Raw genomic sequence first — 13,212 nt, 5'->3', positions numbered from 1 at the left:
CACATAAAGACTTTTCTTATCACAGGTTTGTCAGAACTGAGTATTAATGTTAAACACATTACCAATTTTATACGAATAAATTGCAACGAGTTTTAATCTTCATTCTTTGACATTGTCTCATTTATTTTGGTCATTCCTATTTTTTTTTAGGAAATGACCTGTTCATGTCTTACATCCACTTTCGTGTAAGTTTAGTATTTTATGAATGATTTTAGAGGTTTTTTTGTGTGTGTATTTAAGAACATGTAATCTCACACCTAATGTCGTAATTGTAAAAAAAAAAAAATAAATAAGATTTGAACTGGAACAAAAGAAAAAAAATATTCTGCAAGAACAAACTGTACGTTCTATATGCAAATGCCAAAAGTTCGAAAATAAACCCTTATCTGACAAAGATTGATTCCATTTCTTGTTTAAACAGAACATTCAGCTTAAAAGCATGAAAGGCCTATGAACGGAGGTTGTGTGGAAGGAGATCTTCTCTGCACAAATTGAGGGAGGCCATACTACAATTTCAGTTTCTCCTATATGCCTTAAGTGAATGAAAAAGTAACAAATATGGCTGGAGTTCATCTTTCACTGCAATTCTTTCAATCCTTTTCCACATTCATACACAGAGTAGACACAGACAGCCATCATATGTCCACTGGGGCTGTCCCACTGTGCACGTCACTGAGCCTGAATCCAATTCCACCCTTTCTAGCATAATTCACCACTGGTTTTTCTATCTTTATCTGTAAGAGGCTAACAAGGCCATTCAGCCTTTTTAAAGCACATTTTGAGCATTAAAGCATTATTTCCATATATTCTGTCACTTTACTTTCACCACCAAATTATGAGGGCTGTTTTGTTTTGTTTTTGTCTTTTTTTTTCTAATACGACCTTGTGAGGTGAGAATGGATTGTTACCCTTCATTATAGATGAGGAAAACAGATTCAGGGATGCTGAGTTTCCTTCTTTCTCAGGGTCACAGAGCCCGTCTTAAGAGCCCACACCTGGCTCTCTGCCCCTCACCCCCACTGCCTGCTCCTCACAGGCATGGCGTGACCTGATCGTCCGCCACCTTTCCTGCCCCTGGCAGAGTAGATGGCTCAGACTTAACGGGTGGTGGCGAAGGAACCAGGCTCTGGACAATATAGGGAATGAGCGATGCATCAGACTGTCAAGAAGAAACGGAAGACATATAAAACTAGCATAAACGTTGTAGGAAATAAAAATAAATGATGAACAAATCTCATCAGAAAAGTTACAGCCAGGGTTTTTAAATCAGAGCACATCACTGCGTTCTGTACAAATGTTCCCTTCCCCTATTAAAAACCAAACCCAGTTTTCTCTTTCTTGTTTCTATATATGGCAGAGGACAGTTTGCTTGACCTATACACTCAGAAAACTTCCCTAAGGAGGAACTACAGACACTCAAGATGCAGAGTGCAAATATTTCACTGAGAGCATTAACGATCATGCAAATGGTAAATGACGGGAAAAATAACTTAATCCACAATAGGGTGAGAATCGTAAAGCCTGCCACCTGGTGGATCCATCGGCTACATGGAGGGCTGCCTGAACTCAGTGCAATGTGTCTTACTGGGTCAATTTATCCTCAATACATTCTTCTGAAGGAGCGAACTCTTGTAAGAGAAATTCTGTGGCACTTGTTTAAAAAAACAACAACAAAAAATGGTGCCGGCGGATTGTTAAGTGTTCAATTTGTTCACTTTTACTGTAAACTGTTGGTATAAACTGTGCACGGTGCGAGGGAAATTATTTTAAGCTGGCTGAACTGAATACAATCGCAGGCTAACCATCTCTTCCTCTCAGTCTGGCTCCAGGTTAACTTCTCAGTTGGCCTTGGATAGACTATTTTTACATTCCTTTCTCTGCGACATGCACATGGGGAATGTCACGCTTTCTGCAGGCCTAGGTCTTTGCTGTGACTCACATCCTCCACAATCCAGCCCCAGCCAGCCTGCACACTCCATCCCATATACAAACCCAGGCTCCAGTCACTCTAGTTTGATTTGTGTACCTCAAGCACTCTGAGCTTTCTTGGCCTTGCATTTGCACACACCCTCTTTGTTCTGCTGAGCCCACCCTGCACTCCCTTCCCATACACTAACTCTCCACCCATCCTTCACAGCCCTGAACAGATAACCCCTGTTTCAGCCCCCCTGGAAAGCCATCTCTCCTTCAGAATGTGGGCTAGATTTACAGTCGGCTCCTTATGTTTAACACTTTGTAGACTTGGTTTCGCCACTGGTTTTCCACGTACTCTGGTGGACTCATGCCAAGTACGGGCTCCAAAGCCACACTGTGGGGTGCAAATCCTCTTTTCTGCTCCTTCCTAGCGGGTAGCCTTGGGCTGCTTTGTTAAATTTCTGCTGCTTTCTTCATCCGTAAAATGGGAACAATGTTGTTTACAGGACCTGCTTCACAGCAAGTGAGGATTATAGGGGTTCAGCTACGTAAAGCACTATTACCTAATATTCTTATGTGTTGTCTCTTGTGCGACTGACCTTTCAGTATCTAACACAACGCTCTGCACGTTTTTAGGACTTGGCGAGTATGTAAGGATGGTCATAATGACACTATTTGATGGCCTCCATTTTCACATCTAAAGGCTCCCCAGAGTTCATAGAAAGGAAATTCGTGAAGCAGGGACTAATGAAGTTTTAGGGCTGCTTTTATGTGCTGGGTATTTAAACTAATACTATCCCAAAAAAGCAATCTGGTTTACTTGAGAGTTTTCCAGATTAGAGAGGTTAAGCCGGGCATGTTATCATGTGCGTCAATACGGACTCCATCCATCGCTACAGTGAGTGCACAGAGATTTCACTGCTCTTACAAAGTTCTTTTAGAAAGCTGCCCAAAAGCAGAAAGGAGGGGATCACCTCCTTGCGGCAGGACCAGTGTGAGGCAAAGCTGAAGGAGCACACGGGAAGGGATTCTCAGAGCCAATGGGGAAGTGAACTGGAGAAACACATTGATTCTGTAATTCCATAGATCTATGATGAGAAGTGACTTTGGACAAGCTTCCCTGTGGATATGAGTTAGTGCTCCCATAGCAGGTCTGCTTGGAAGGTGTGAGAGTAAACGAGACCACATGTGAAGACGTCAAATGTGGAAAATGCTTACTCCGTTTGCAATCTGAAAGATATTGTACTGCATATGAACTTCTAAACAGATATACAGCAGCCTCAAGCGATGGCTCTTCCACCTTTTTCCTAAGGTGCCATGACATTTCATGAAGTAGTTCGCAAGTATAGAACACGAAATCAAGAGGGGTGCTTGGGTGGCTCAGTAGGTTGAGCGCCTGACTTCAGCTCAGGTCATGATCTCACAGTTCGTAGTTTGAGCCCAACGTTGGGCTCTGTGCTGACAGCTCAGAGCCTGGAGCCTGCTTTGGATTCTGTGTCTTCCTCACTCTCTCTCTGCCTCTGCCCCGCTTGTGTGCTCATGCTTGCTCGCCCTCTCTCAAAAATAAATAAACATTAAAAAAAAACAAAACAACATTAAGTAAACAGTATCCGAGAATACCAAAATATAGCCACTACCCTGATGTTCCACGAGTGATGTCACGAGGATGCCCAGTGTTGATCCTACTCCCTTTACACGCTGTCCAAGAACCGCTGTTTAAATTTGGAAGAAAGCTGCATGATTACACAGTTCACTGGAAAGATAATTAAATCCCTCGTATCCTTTTTGTTTCATTACATTGGTCGCTCCTCTCGAGTGCTTCCTTTATGAAGCAGAGGCAGGACCCTCTGCTTGGCTCTGCGACAGAGCAGGCCATGGCTCCGGAGGGTGCTAAGGCTCTCCAATATGGCTTGTTTACACAGTTTCAGAGACACACTGACTAGATCCAGGAATCAAGGTGCTCCCTAACCAGAGGAGGACAAAACTATATGAATGGGATTGGATTTGGCTAAGACACTTTGCCAGACACCTTCAGGAGAAATATACATTCAAATTTCACAGAAGCAGGCTTTAAAATCCACGATCATATCTAACACTCCATAAAATAAATTATGGAAATAACCAAATGTCTCAGCAAGATAAACAAATGCCTATTTTCTAAAGATATATACACTTCAGTTTATTATTTCTTCTTCTGATTTTATGAGCAGACCCAGGAAGTGATAGGAAGATAGGTTGTGGATGAAGCGATGTTGCATGTAACATAATACTGTTACAAAGAAGGTAGAGAGCCAAGCTGATGTTACCAATGAAAATCCCTTGACCTTCTTTTAAATGCTAATGCGAAGACTGGAAAAAGCTCTAGCAGGATGAATAACAACTAAGAAAACCTCACTGTAATACACAGACTTATTATCTAAAAGAAAGGGTGAGCTCCTAGAACAGATCAAGGAGCGTTTTAGAGACAAACAACACTTGTGTCTGCCTACTTCGGAGGAGCCTAACCTACTTCGGAGGAGCCAAAGGCATGTGTATTGGATATGAAGACAGAGGGAGGGAAAAATCCAAAACAACCTTCCTGGACTCTTACTCACAAAAAGGTCAAGGGGCACCTGGGTGGTTCAGTCAGTTAAGCATCTGACTCTTGTTTTCGATTCAGGTCATCATCTCACGGTCTGTAGGTTCAAGCCCTGTGTGAGGCTCCACGCTGTCAGCACAGGATTCTCTCTCCCTCTCTCTCTGGCCCTCCCCAGATCTCACGCTCTCTCAGAATAAGTGAATAAACTTAAAACAACAACAACAACAACAACAACAACAACAACAACAACAACAAAGGGGTCTATCTGTGAGCCAGCAATGGGGCACCCCTGGACCACAGGAGCAGGTACTGTGAGAGAATCTGCTGGTCAGACTCATGAGTCTTTATAACCTGTCCAGAATTTTGTCTTGCAAAGCCCGAAGTACTATCAGGCGACTTTCACAGACAAGGGATCCCAATGCCCTGCCTCCCATTTCTTGGATTCTTACTATGAGAGAGTTGTTCCACACCAGGTGGACAAAGAATATTACCAGGGACAGATGGTGATCTAAACTGAAAACCTCAGGTTGTACCCACGGTGTCAACTCTTTCTGTTCAATAGCCATACTTGAAAGTATAGACTAACCCCAGCCCTTTCAAGCTGACTGACAAACTGAACGGCCTGCATATTAAGACATGAGTCAAGACCAACAAAAGTAGAAGTGGGGTATTTGACCCCTTCCATGGTAACTTTTGGAAAGAAAGCAAAAGAGGACCCCAGCATTCACCTCAATTCCACGAACATTTATTGCGTACCCACCTGTATATCCCAGGTATTGGGTAAATTCTGGAACTACATGGGAAGATGTCCCCTGCATCATCAACCGGTAGGTATGAATGACAGCAAAGTCAGGCGCCACCCCCTACAGACTTTGGTTTTGAGCCCAAGACCAAAATTTAATTAATAATGTGAATTAATCAGTGGCAATAACTTTCCTACAACCTGCTACTTCGCAATGGACCTCTGAATATGCCTGCTATTACTACTCTCAGAACCTAAGCCAACCCTAATCTTTTAAAGAATACGCTCATATTAGCTTGGGGAATGACAGAAAAGGAGAAAAGTCATTTAACTGCACTTATTTTTGGAAGGCTTAGCACACCCACTTCTTTGTAGTGCCTTCTAAATTTCTAATTTTCTTTCCTGTTTCAATTCAATGAAATTTCTCTGTGATGTCTCTCCCCACTCATAGAATATTCTCTCCAAAAGTATAACATTCCTCCCTCAGCGACAGTCCTAAGTTAAACTTCATCTGCTTCCATACATCTCCTATATCTCCCATATTTCTCAAAGGCAAGGACTATACCTTCATTCCTGTGTTACTAATATGTACTATGGAACTGGGCTCAGTGTGAGTGCTCTGAAAAGCGTCTGAATGTACATTATCTAAATGGCAGGTACATATTTATGTTCTGTCTCTCAACAGACTGTAGTTTATCTGAAACCATGGCTCACACCTCTCTGTATACAACTCCCTTACAGCCCCTTTCAGTGCCCAAAAAGCAAGAGATCATCCATAAATCTGATGATTTGTAAAATAATCTTACAATTAGAGACTCTATTTCTGATCACTGACTTCTTTTTCTGAACAAATTTAAAATCAAGTACAAATTCGTCTTTGTTTTTACAAGAGACATATTTGGAGCTGTTACTTTATATTCTACCGTCAGCAGGTGACACAGCAAATAAGAGAACTGAAGGATCAGTGTAGATTTTCTCTCTCCACTCACATTCACGCATCTTGTGATCTTAACTCCATGGGCTTTATTCAGCTTACATTCAAAACAGAAAATGTTCTATGTTCAAAATCATTTGTGTGAGGGCCTAATGATTACTAGAACCCCTTCCTCCATTGCTACTTACTTCTGTCATCTACAGTGTATGTGTATATATTTCCATTTCTATTTTTCAAAGGAAATCCAACTCTCAGACTGAACCTTCAAATCTGACCTCATTTTCATACCACTTCATCTTCCATTGTACTGGAATAAAACTTGCTGAATGGCCCTGAAGAAAACCATCTTTAGGATAGGTGACTTCCCAACAGCTTTTACTATGTAAGGCTCATAAAGTGAAAAAGAACTCTTGTTATTCGTAATTTAGAATAAGAAGTTAAATTCAGAAGTGATCGTGCAGATAGAAGGCCATGTTTTTTCATGATATATAGAACCAGCAAATTCATATTATCTGTTTCTTCACCTTTTATCAGACTTTAAACCACTGAATACTTCCTCAGTAATAAGACTGTTTATGCATGCATCATAGAGAATTCTAGAACTTAAGTAGAGAACTCTTGGTACCAGTTCTTTCTGATGACCTTTACTTGTGTGGCATGGGCATAAAAAAGATAATACCTTTAGCAAAAGCTCTATAACTTCCGTGTGGACAAGTCCATGCACTGGTTCTCCATTGATGTGTGTGATCAGATCCCCAGCCTTCAGTCCTGCTTGGCATGCTGGACTTCCTTCTTCAACATTCTGAAGTCCAAGAAAAGAGTATAGATTGATCAGCCAACAAATGGCAACCTTAACATCTACTGTTTCTTCTGGGACAATATTCTGGGTTAATTAGCAAATGATCCTAAGCTTCTAAGAGGAAATCAATAAGGCATGGTTATTATTCCTTTTCTGACATCATCCTAAAATAGGACACTTACTTACAAAATTTCAGGTGAGTGGGAAAGGTAGTTAGTTTTGTTTGTTTTTTAATAAAAGAAGGCCAGGAAAAAATTAAAACGAAGGGTGCCAATAGGACCATCTTTGACAATTTCTACCATGCTGGTATGCAAAGTGGACAATCAAATATGAAAACTGGACAGAATTATGAGAAGTTATTAGTTTTTTCTCAATTCAATGCCACCATATAAAGGGAAAGGGCATGAAACAGGTCCCAAAAGCCAGCTTAGCAGAAAAACTGTTTGCTTATAAATATGCCTCAGCCAACTTATTCATTGTCCAGTTTGGCTGGGAATGAAAAGTAACAAGGATGAGAGGCTGTTGATCTCACCCAAACAATATGGTGCACTGTATAGATGTCGCTGTCTCCCACATACACACGGATGGCTCGGATGGTAAAACCGTAGTTTTTCCCTGAACTGTGGATCACAATGGGCTGATGTGGACTGGCAGAAGCTCCTGAAGAATCTCGGCTGGGAGAAGAATCTCGTGAAGAAGAAGGGTCCGAGGACAGGGAATGGGGGGACATTGGACTTCCCAGTGGAGAAACGGCAAACATATCTGCAACACAGAAGCCAGTCGTTAGAGCCGATGCTGATCACACAAACATCCATGCAGCCAGCCCGCACTGTATGAGCCCTGCAATGATGGGGAGCTCAGCCACACAATAAATCCATTCATTTCTCATCAAGAAATAATATAAAAATATTTATATTGCTAACTAGGATGGCTTTCCAAACAGGGGATATTAAGAAGACTTCGAAAGTGTCTGTACTGCAACTAATTTTTCAGTGAATTCTGTGAGGTTAGAATTTCTTCATTCTCTATGCTAATTAAAACACACACAAAACTTAGTTCCTACCTGGCTGGGATAGCTTTAGTTGGTATATTTTGTTGTCCTTAAACAAATCAGAGATGCACAAATTTCAAGTATGTCTTTACACAGAGAAGAGACTTTACACAGAGGAGACTCTAGTAAAAGATTCTCAGGCTCCAAATCAACAAATTTAACATGGTCCTTTTCAAACATACGTGATTAGGAAAACAATCCATCAAGTTAAGAGTTCCTTTTTACAGTACTACTGAACTAGTACTCAAGTGATTTTGATCAAGACAACAGTGAAATGTCAATTTCTTTATGAAACAATCACTCCTAATTATTATGAATACAACTGACCGCTTCATACAGTACCTACAATTCTAACAATGATTCTCAAAGATAATACAGGTGAAATAGAGAAATTTTAAGAAAACTTAATACCACAATACCAATTCTGTTCTGTTTTTGTTTTAAAAGCAAACACGCTTTTATTGTTGATATCACTGTTCCATCCACGTGAGTCTAAACGGATCTTAATTAACTGGTCACGTGAAATTGTGTGTGTGTTTGACAAAAAGAATGATCCACTAAAGATACTGAAGTTTAAATGTGAGCTCAGTCAGAGGCAGGCTACTATGTGCCCAGCGTTACTGAAGACTCACCAGGTTCAGTGAGCACCAGGGGAGCCACAGCAAACTGCCAGTGCCCACACTATCATTTCTTCCGATTCTTAAGTCTGTCAAAGTGGAACAAAGCTAGGTGGATCACTAGCGATGTTCCTTCACTTTGGGACTGCATGTGGCACTCTTGGTACTCTTTCACTGGCTACCTTTTGTCTAAAGATCACAAGGCCAAGTGAAGAGACACATGCTGGTGGGCAGGGAACTTGTAACCATGCGAGTGGGAACTGGACAGAGTGGAAACACATACACACATCCAAAGTGCTGGAAAGCCAAGTCCCCATCCTTTGTGGCATGACAGTTTCCCTTATCGCCCTGTATTAAACAATTGCTCTACCTTACCAAGACGTGGGCTTTCTCACCAGCTTTCAAAAGTGGACTTACCTTTCCAACTGCTGCTGCTTTGGAGTTATGAATAGTCACTCAAACTAGGGAGATAGATGGTTACTTTACGGTGCCGAATGGGACGCCTCCCAGAAAACAGAGTGGGCTAGAGTGAGCAATACCCCCAAATGAGCATTTGTTTGTATCAAGTTTCTTTCTGCACAAACAGGAAATTTTGAAACTGTAAACAATTCCTTTTATACAAGGTCTGTATTCCTCCAAATGCAAGCCATCTGCAATATAATTCAATTGCCACTTCCACTCTCGGGCTGTCATTTGAGTGTTAAGTCACAAACACCAGGGTGTATGTTTTCTCACTTCTGGGGGAATTGTGTAGACTTAGTGATTTCTAGAGGCAAAGCCCAGGTGTATAAAAATACTGCAATTCCACAAAACCATAATTAAGCCCAGGCTTCCAATACAGGGGAGAAAATGACTACCAGTAGGAGGAAGCATAACTCAACAGACAGGGTTGGGAAAATCTGTAAATTTCAGGGCTGTCTGTGACTCTCTGCATCCCCAGAAATGAAAAACTTATGTTCTCCATATCTCTCTCCTCATTAATTAGAAGAGGAAAAACTGTACTTAGCTTTCCAACACATATGCTATAAACAACTCAGTAAAGTACATAAATGATGCATAGTCTAGGGAAGAAAAATGATTCAGAGGAGATAAATTTACCACTTAATTTGAGGAGGGGGGAGCAGAAAAGGAAAGAAAACAAACAAAAGAAATCAGGCTGTGTGGGAAGGAAGCCTGCCTCATCTCCTGATGCAGAAAGAAGCAAGAAGAAATCAGTGACACATGCTGTCTGGGAGCTCCGGAGCTCCCGCAGGGAGAAACTCCGGAGAGATGCGCTGGGTACCGCCCGTTACTGCTTCTAGCAATCTTGCATCTCGATCAGCATTCCAAACTGGGGAGAGGGGGACACATGCACAAAACCACACAATTTCATGCGAGTAGATGTCTCTCTACCTCCTGGGATCATGAGGGACAGAGCACTGGCAGAAAGGGACTTTGTGACTTTCCCCGAGATTTTCTTTTTTTCTGTGCTTTCTAATCGCTGCCGAGCCATGTGAGAAGCGGGTTCACTGGGTGGCTTTGAGGAATTATCTGTACTGTCCACACACTCGCTTCGTCCATTTATCTGATCCAAGTGCTCTGAAAAACTGCCAACTGTACAAAGAAGAAGGGATAAACACGTTCAGGGAAATCAGAAAGGAGAGGTGGAAAGAGGGAAAGAGAGAGAAAGAAGGAAGAACAACCTGGGAAACGTACTCCCAGGTGGCTCAACAATCCATATGGCGCCAGGCAAGCATTAAAAACACATGACTGGTTTGAGAAAGGTGATGGGGAAGAGAAGGGGATGAAAGACATATATATCCATCCAGGTTTCATTCTCCTTGTACCTAAGTCTGCTAATTCTCAATGACTCCACTTAACTACAAGAGTCACTACTTTACAGAATTTCGATTTTAGAACCCTTGTAGCGACAACTCCTCCCCACTGCTTCCAACCACGGAAGGCTCTGAAGCAAACACCACCTTATGAACACCATGACCACCCAGTGTATACTAAAATGATCCTGTGATATTAATGGTCATCATTAGCAATGCTGTGAATAATGTGGACATGTGGGTAATGCTGTTTGGGACATGTGGACATCACCTCATTTCTTCACGTAGACTTGGGACTGTGTCATCTCCTAGTCTCTTCCTGGACTGCACTAGACTGCACGAGGTTCACGTATGTAACTCACAGGAGAGTGCCTCAAGCATCACCTGTGACTTCTCATGCCCTAAGTCTCCTTGCAAACCTCCCAGGACAACAAAGGACAGTACTCACTGCATTCCACAATGGCTTGCTGCACCTTCCTGGTTTTTTCTCTAGACAGTGTATCATCTCCTGATCTGCCCTGAGGTTACTGCACCAGCGGTAAGATCCTTTCCCGTCTCAGCCAGCCACGCCTTCTTTATTTTTAAGTTTCTTAGCCCTTAACAGAAAGGTGGGTTTTTGTTTGTTTGCTTGTTTGTTTTAAAATAATTAGGACTCCCCTCAGCAGAGGATCACAAGAGAATCACGTGGGAGGATGCAAAAATGGAAAATCAGTGATGTCTGCCTGGGTGACCACACGGACCAAGAATAAATAACGTTTCTGAGCGGAAATAACATGTGGAGTCCCCCAGAGGAAAGGGGAACAGCCACCCACTTTGGGTTTTTCCTACTCTTTCACAGGCTATCAGTTCTCTTTCTTTCTTTTTGTAATCACTGACAGTTTATCTTTGTCCATCCGGAAAAAGTGATGCTCATCTCATTTTGACTTCTAAATGCTGTTACAAGCCCCCTGTGCTTTAGAAACCATCAACACTATCATCACCTTAAGATACACAATCCATGCAGAGAATTTAATACCATTATAAATGATCCTTTGAAAGACCAACCAGCACATTTTAAAGCCTAGGAAATAGTTAGGCTGGATAGGACTTAATTCACAATCCCGTTCTGCTGCTGAATCCACTACTCAACTTCACAGCTCAAGTTTGGCCTCTGTGCCTAGGAGGTGACAGAGACCCTATGGGCAGGGTCCTCGGTAAAGGAAGCTTGGGACTTGAGAGAGCGCTGTGGGTACAGGAAAAGAGCTGGACCTCCACGTGACACCCATGAGACCCAGGAAGACAATCCTAAATGAAGTATCAGCAGCCTTCCTACTCCTATATTCCAAACTCAACCTCACTTAACTCCATCTACTCAATTCCCTCTAAATCAAGAAATCAACAGCTCAAGGACTTGATAAAAACTGCTTCGTGACTCAGACACCTCATCTCCGAAACCTTAAGCTTACTTTGGGCTAAGTTACACACTCTTCTCCTTGCTAATCTGGTAGGATGGGCTCTCTGACAAATGAAAAACCGAATCTCTTCACAACGAATAATTGGTTGACTCGAGCACTACACCTAAGACTTCGAGACTTTTTACTTTTCACCGATTCAAATGCAACACGATCGTGAAAAAAGAGAAAGAGGTATGAAATTGTACTTCCCTAAATGCCCGAGTGCGAATAGGTACTGTTCTTTTTTAGCATCCCTGCCCCCTTGCCTCTGTCACCTCCTTCCAGAGCAATGGATATAAGTGCACGTTTCTGTTCTGCCAATAGTGGATAATGTCACCTTAATGTTCTGTAAATGTCAAGGGTTCTTTCTTTTTGATGGCGGAGCAATATAAAAATCAAGAAATTTAATTTTACTACAGTCACGGTTTTCAGATTTCCTAATTACCCTTGGCCGTAAGCAAATCAGTTCATCTCTCTATTCTGTGCAGCCCCCAAGGTCTTTGATTATTTTTAGTGTGTATATGGGGGAGACAGAAAGGTGGTTTGAATCAATTAATCAAAATGCATGGCAGGACCTAAGCAGTTTTTTTTTTTTTTTTTAATTATGAAAGTAATCAATCAACTGCTTAGATACCATTTCCCTCCGACACTGCTGATGGGGACCAGGGCAAAGAGACTAAGTGATCACCAATGATTCACCATATTAAAAAAAAAAAAAAATTTAAATAGAGGTGAGTATATTCTATTGAGAGCATAATAAACTAGGAAACAGAGACCTTAGTAACGAGAAAAATAAAATACTGAGATACTTCCATTTGATTTATCAAGATGAACTAAACATAATTAAGAATTTTGGACCCCTAGGTTGTTTCTACACTACTTCTACATTGCTATTCTCTTGGTTTTATAAAAAAGGAAGGATAAGGGCAATTATCCTACATGGCAACAGAACTTAGAGGAAGACAGAGAAAGAAAAAAAAAAAAACAACCCACATTATTTCCACAGAGGCAAACTTTTCAGTGAGGCTGAAATAAACCTAGCCTATAAAATGAGTTTCCTTGAAATGATTTTTAAAAAGTTACACTATGAATATTCAGTTAGTTAAAAAAATGTTCATAAAAATTCCTGGAATCGTTCAGCATTATCAATATAGCATATCGAAGAGAGCTTAATGATGACATTTATCGCAGCAACCCTAAGCCATATCCATGTTTCATTTTTTTTTTTTTTAAGCATACACGAACATTGCTCTGTAGAAGGATATGCTGTGCATAAAACTGTTATAAACCAAGTAATATTCTAAGTGCACTTGGCTTGGTCTGAGGGAAA

General features: G+C 41.4%; 1 protein-coding gene across 5 annotated transcripts in view; it reads right to left on the bottom strand.

Annotated features, from left to right (window-relative positions):
- Positions 1-13,212, bottom strand: part of MAST4 (microtubule associated serine/threonine kinase family member 4) — a 562,621-nt gene that overhangs the window by 11,080 nt on the left and 538,329 nt on the right. For 3 of the 5 annotated variants that reach the window (XM_042987722.1, XM_042987723.1, XM_015536571.2), the window contains 2 exons: positions 7,500-7,729; positions 6,848-6,970 (listed from right to left, as the gene is read on the bottom strand). In XM_042987722.1, the coding sequence (XP_042843656.1) occupies positions 6,848-6,970; positions 7,500-7,729 (353 nt within the window). Of the gene's footprint in view, positions 1-6,847; positions 6,971-7,499; positions 7,730-10,027; positions 10,229-13,212 lie in introns of all 5 variants that reach the window. The other 2 variants (XM_042987724.1, XM_015536569.2) reach the window with 1 other exon arrangement.

This window comes from Panthera tigris, chromosome A1, assembly GCF_018350195.1.
Source record: "Panthera tigris isolate Pti1 chromosome A1, P.tigris_Pti1_mat1.1, whole genome shotgun sequence".
Lineage (NCBI taxonomy): Eukaryota > Metazoa > Chordata > Mammalia > Carnivora > Felidae > Panthera > Panthera tigris.
This window is presented reverse-complemented; position numbering and strand designations above follow the sequence as displayed.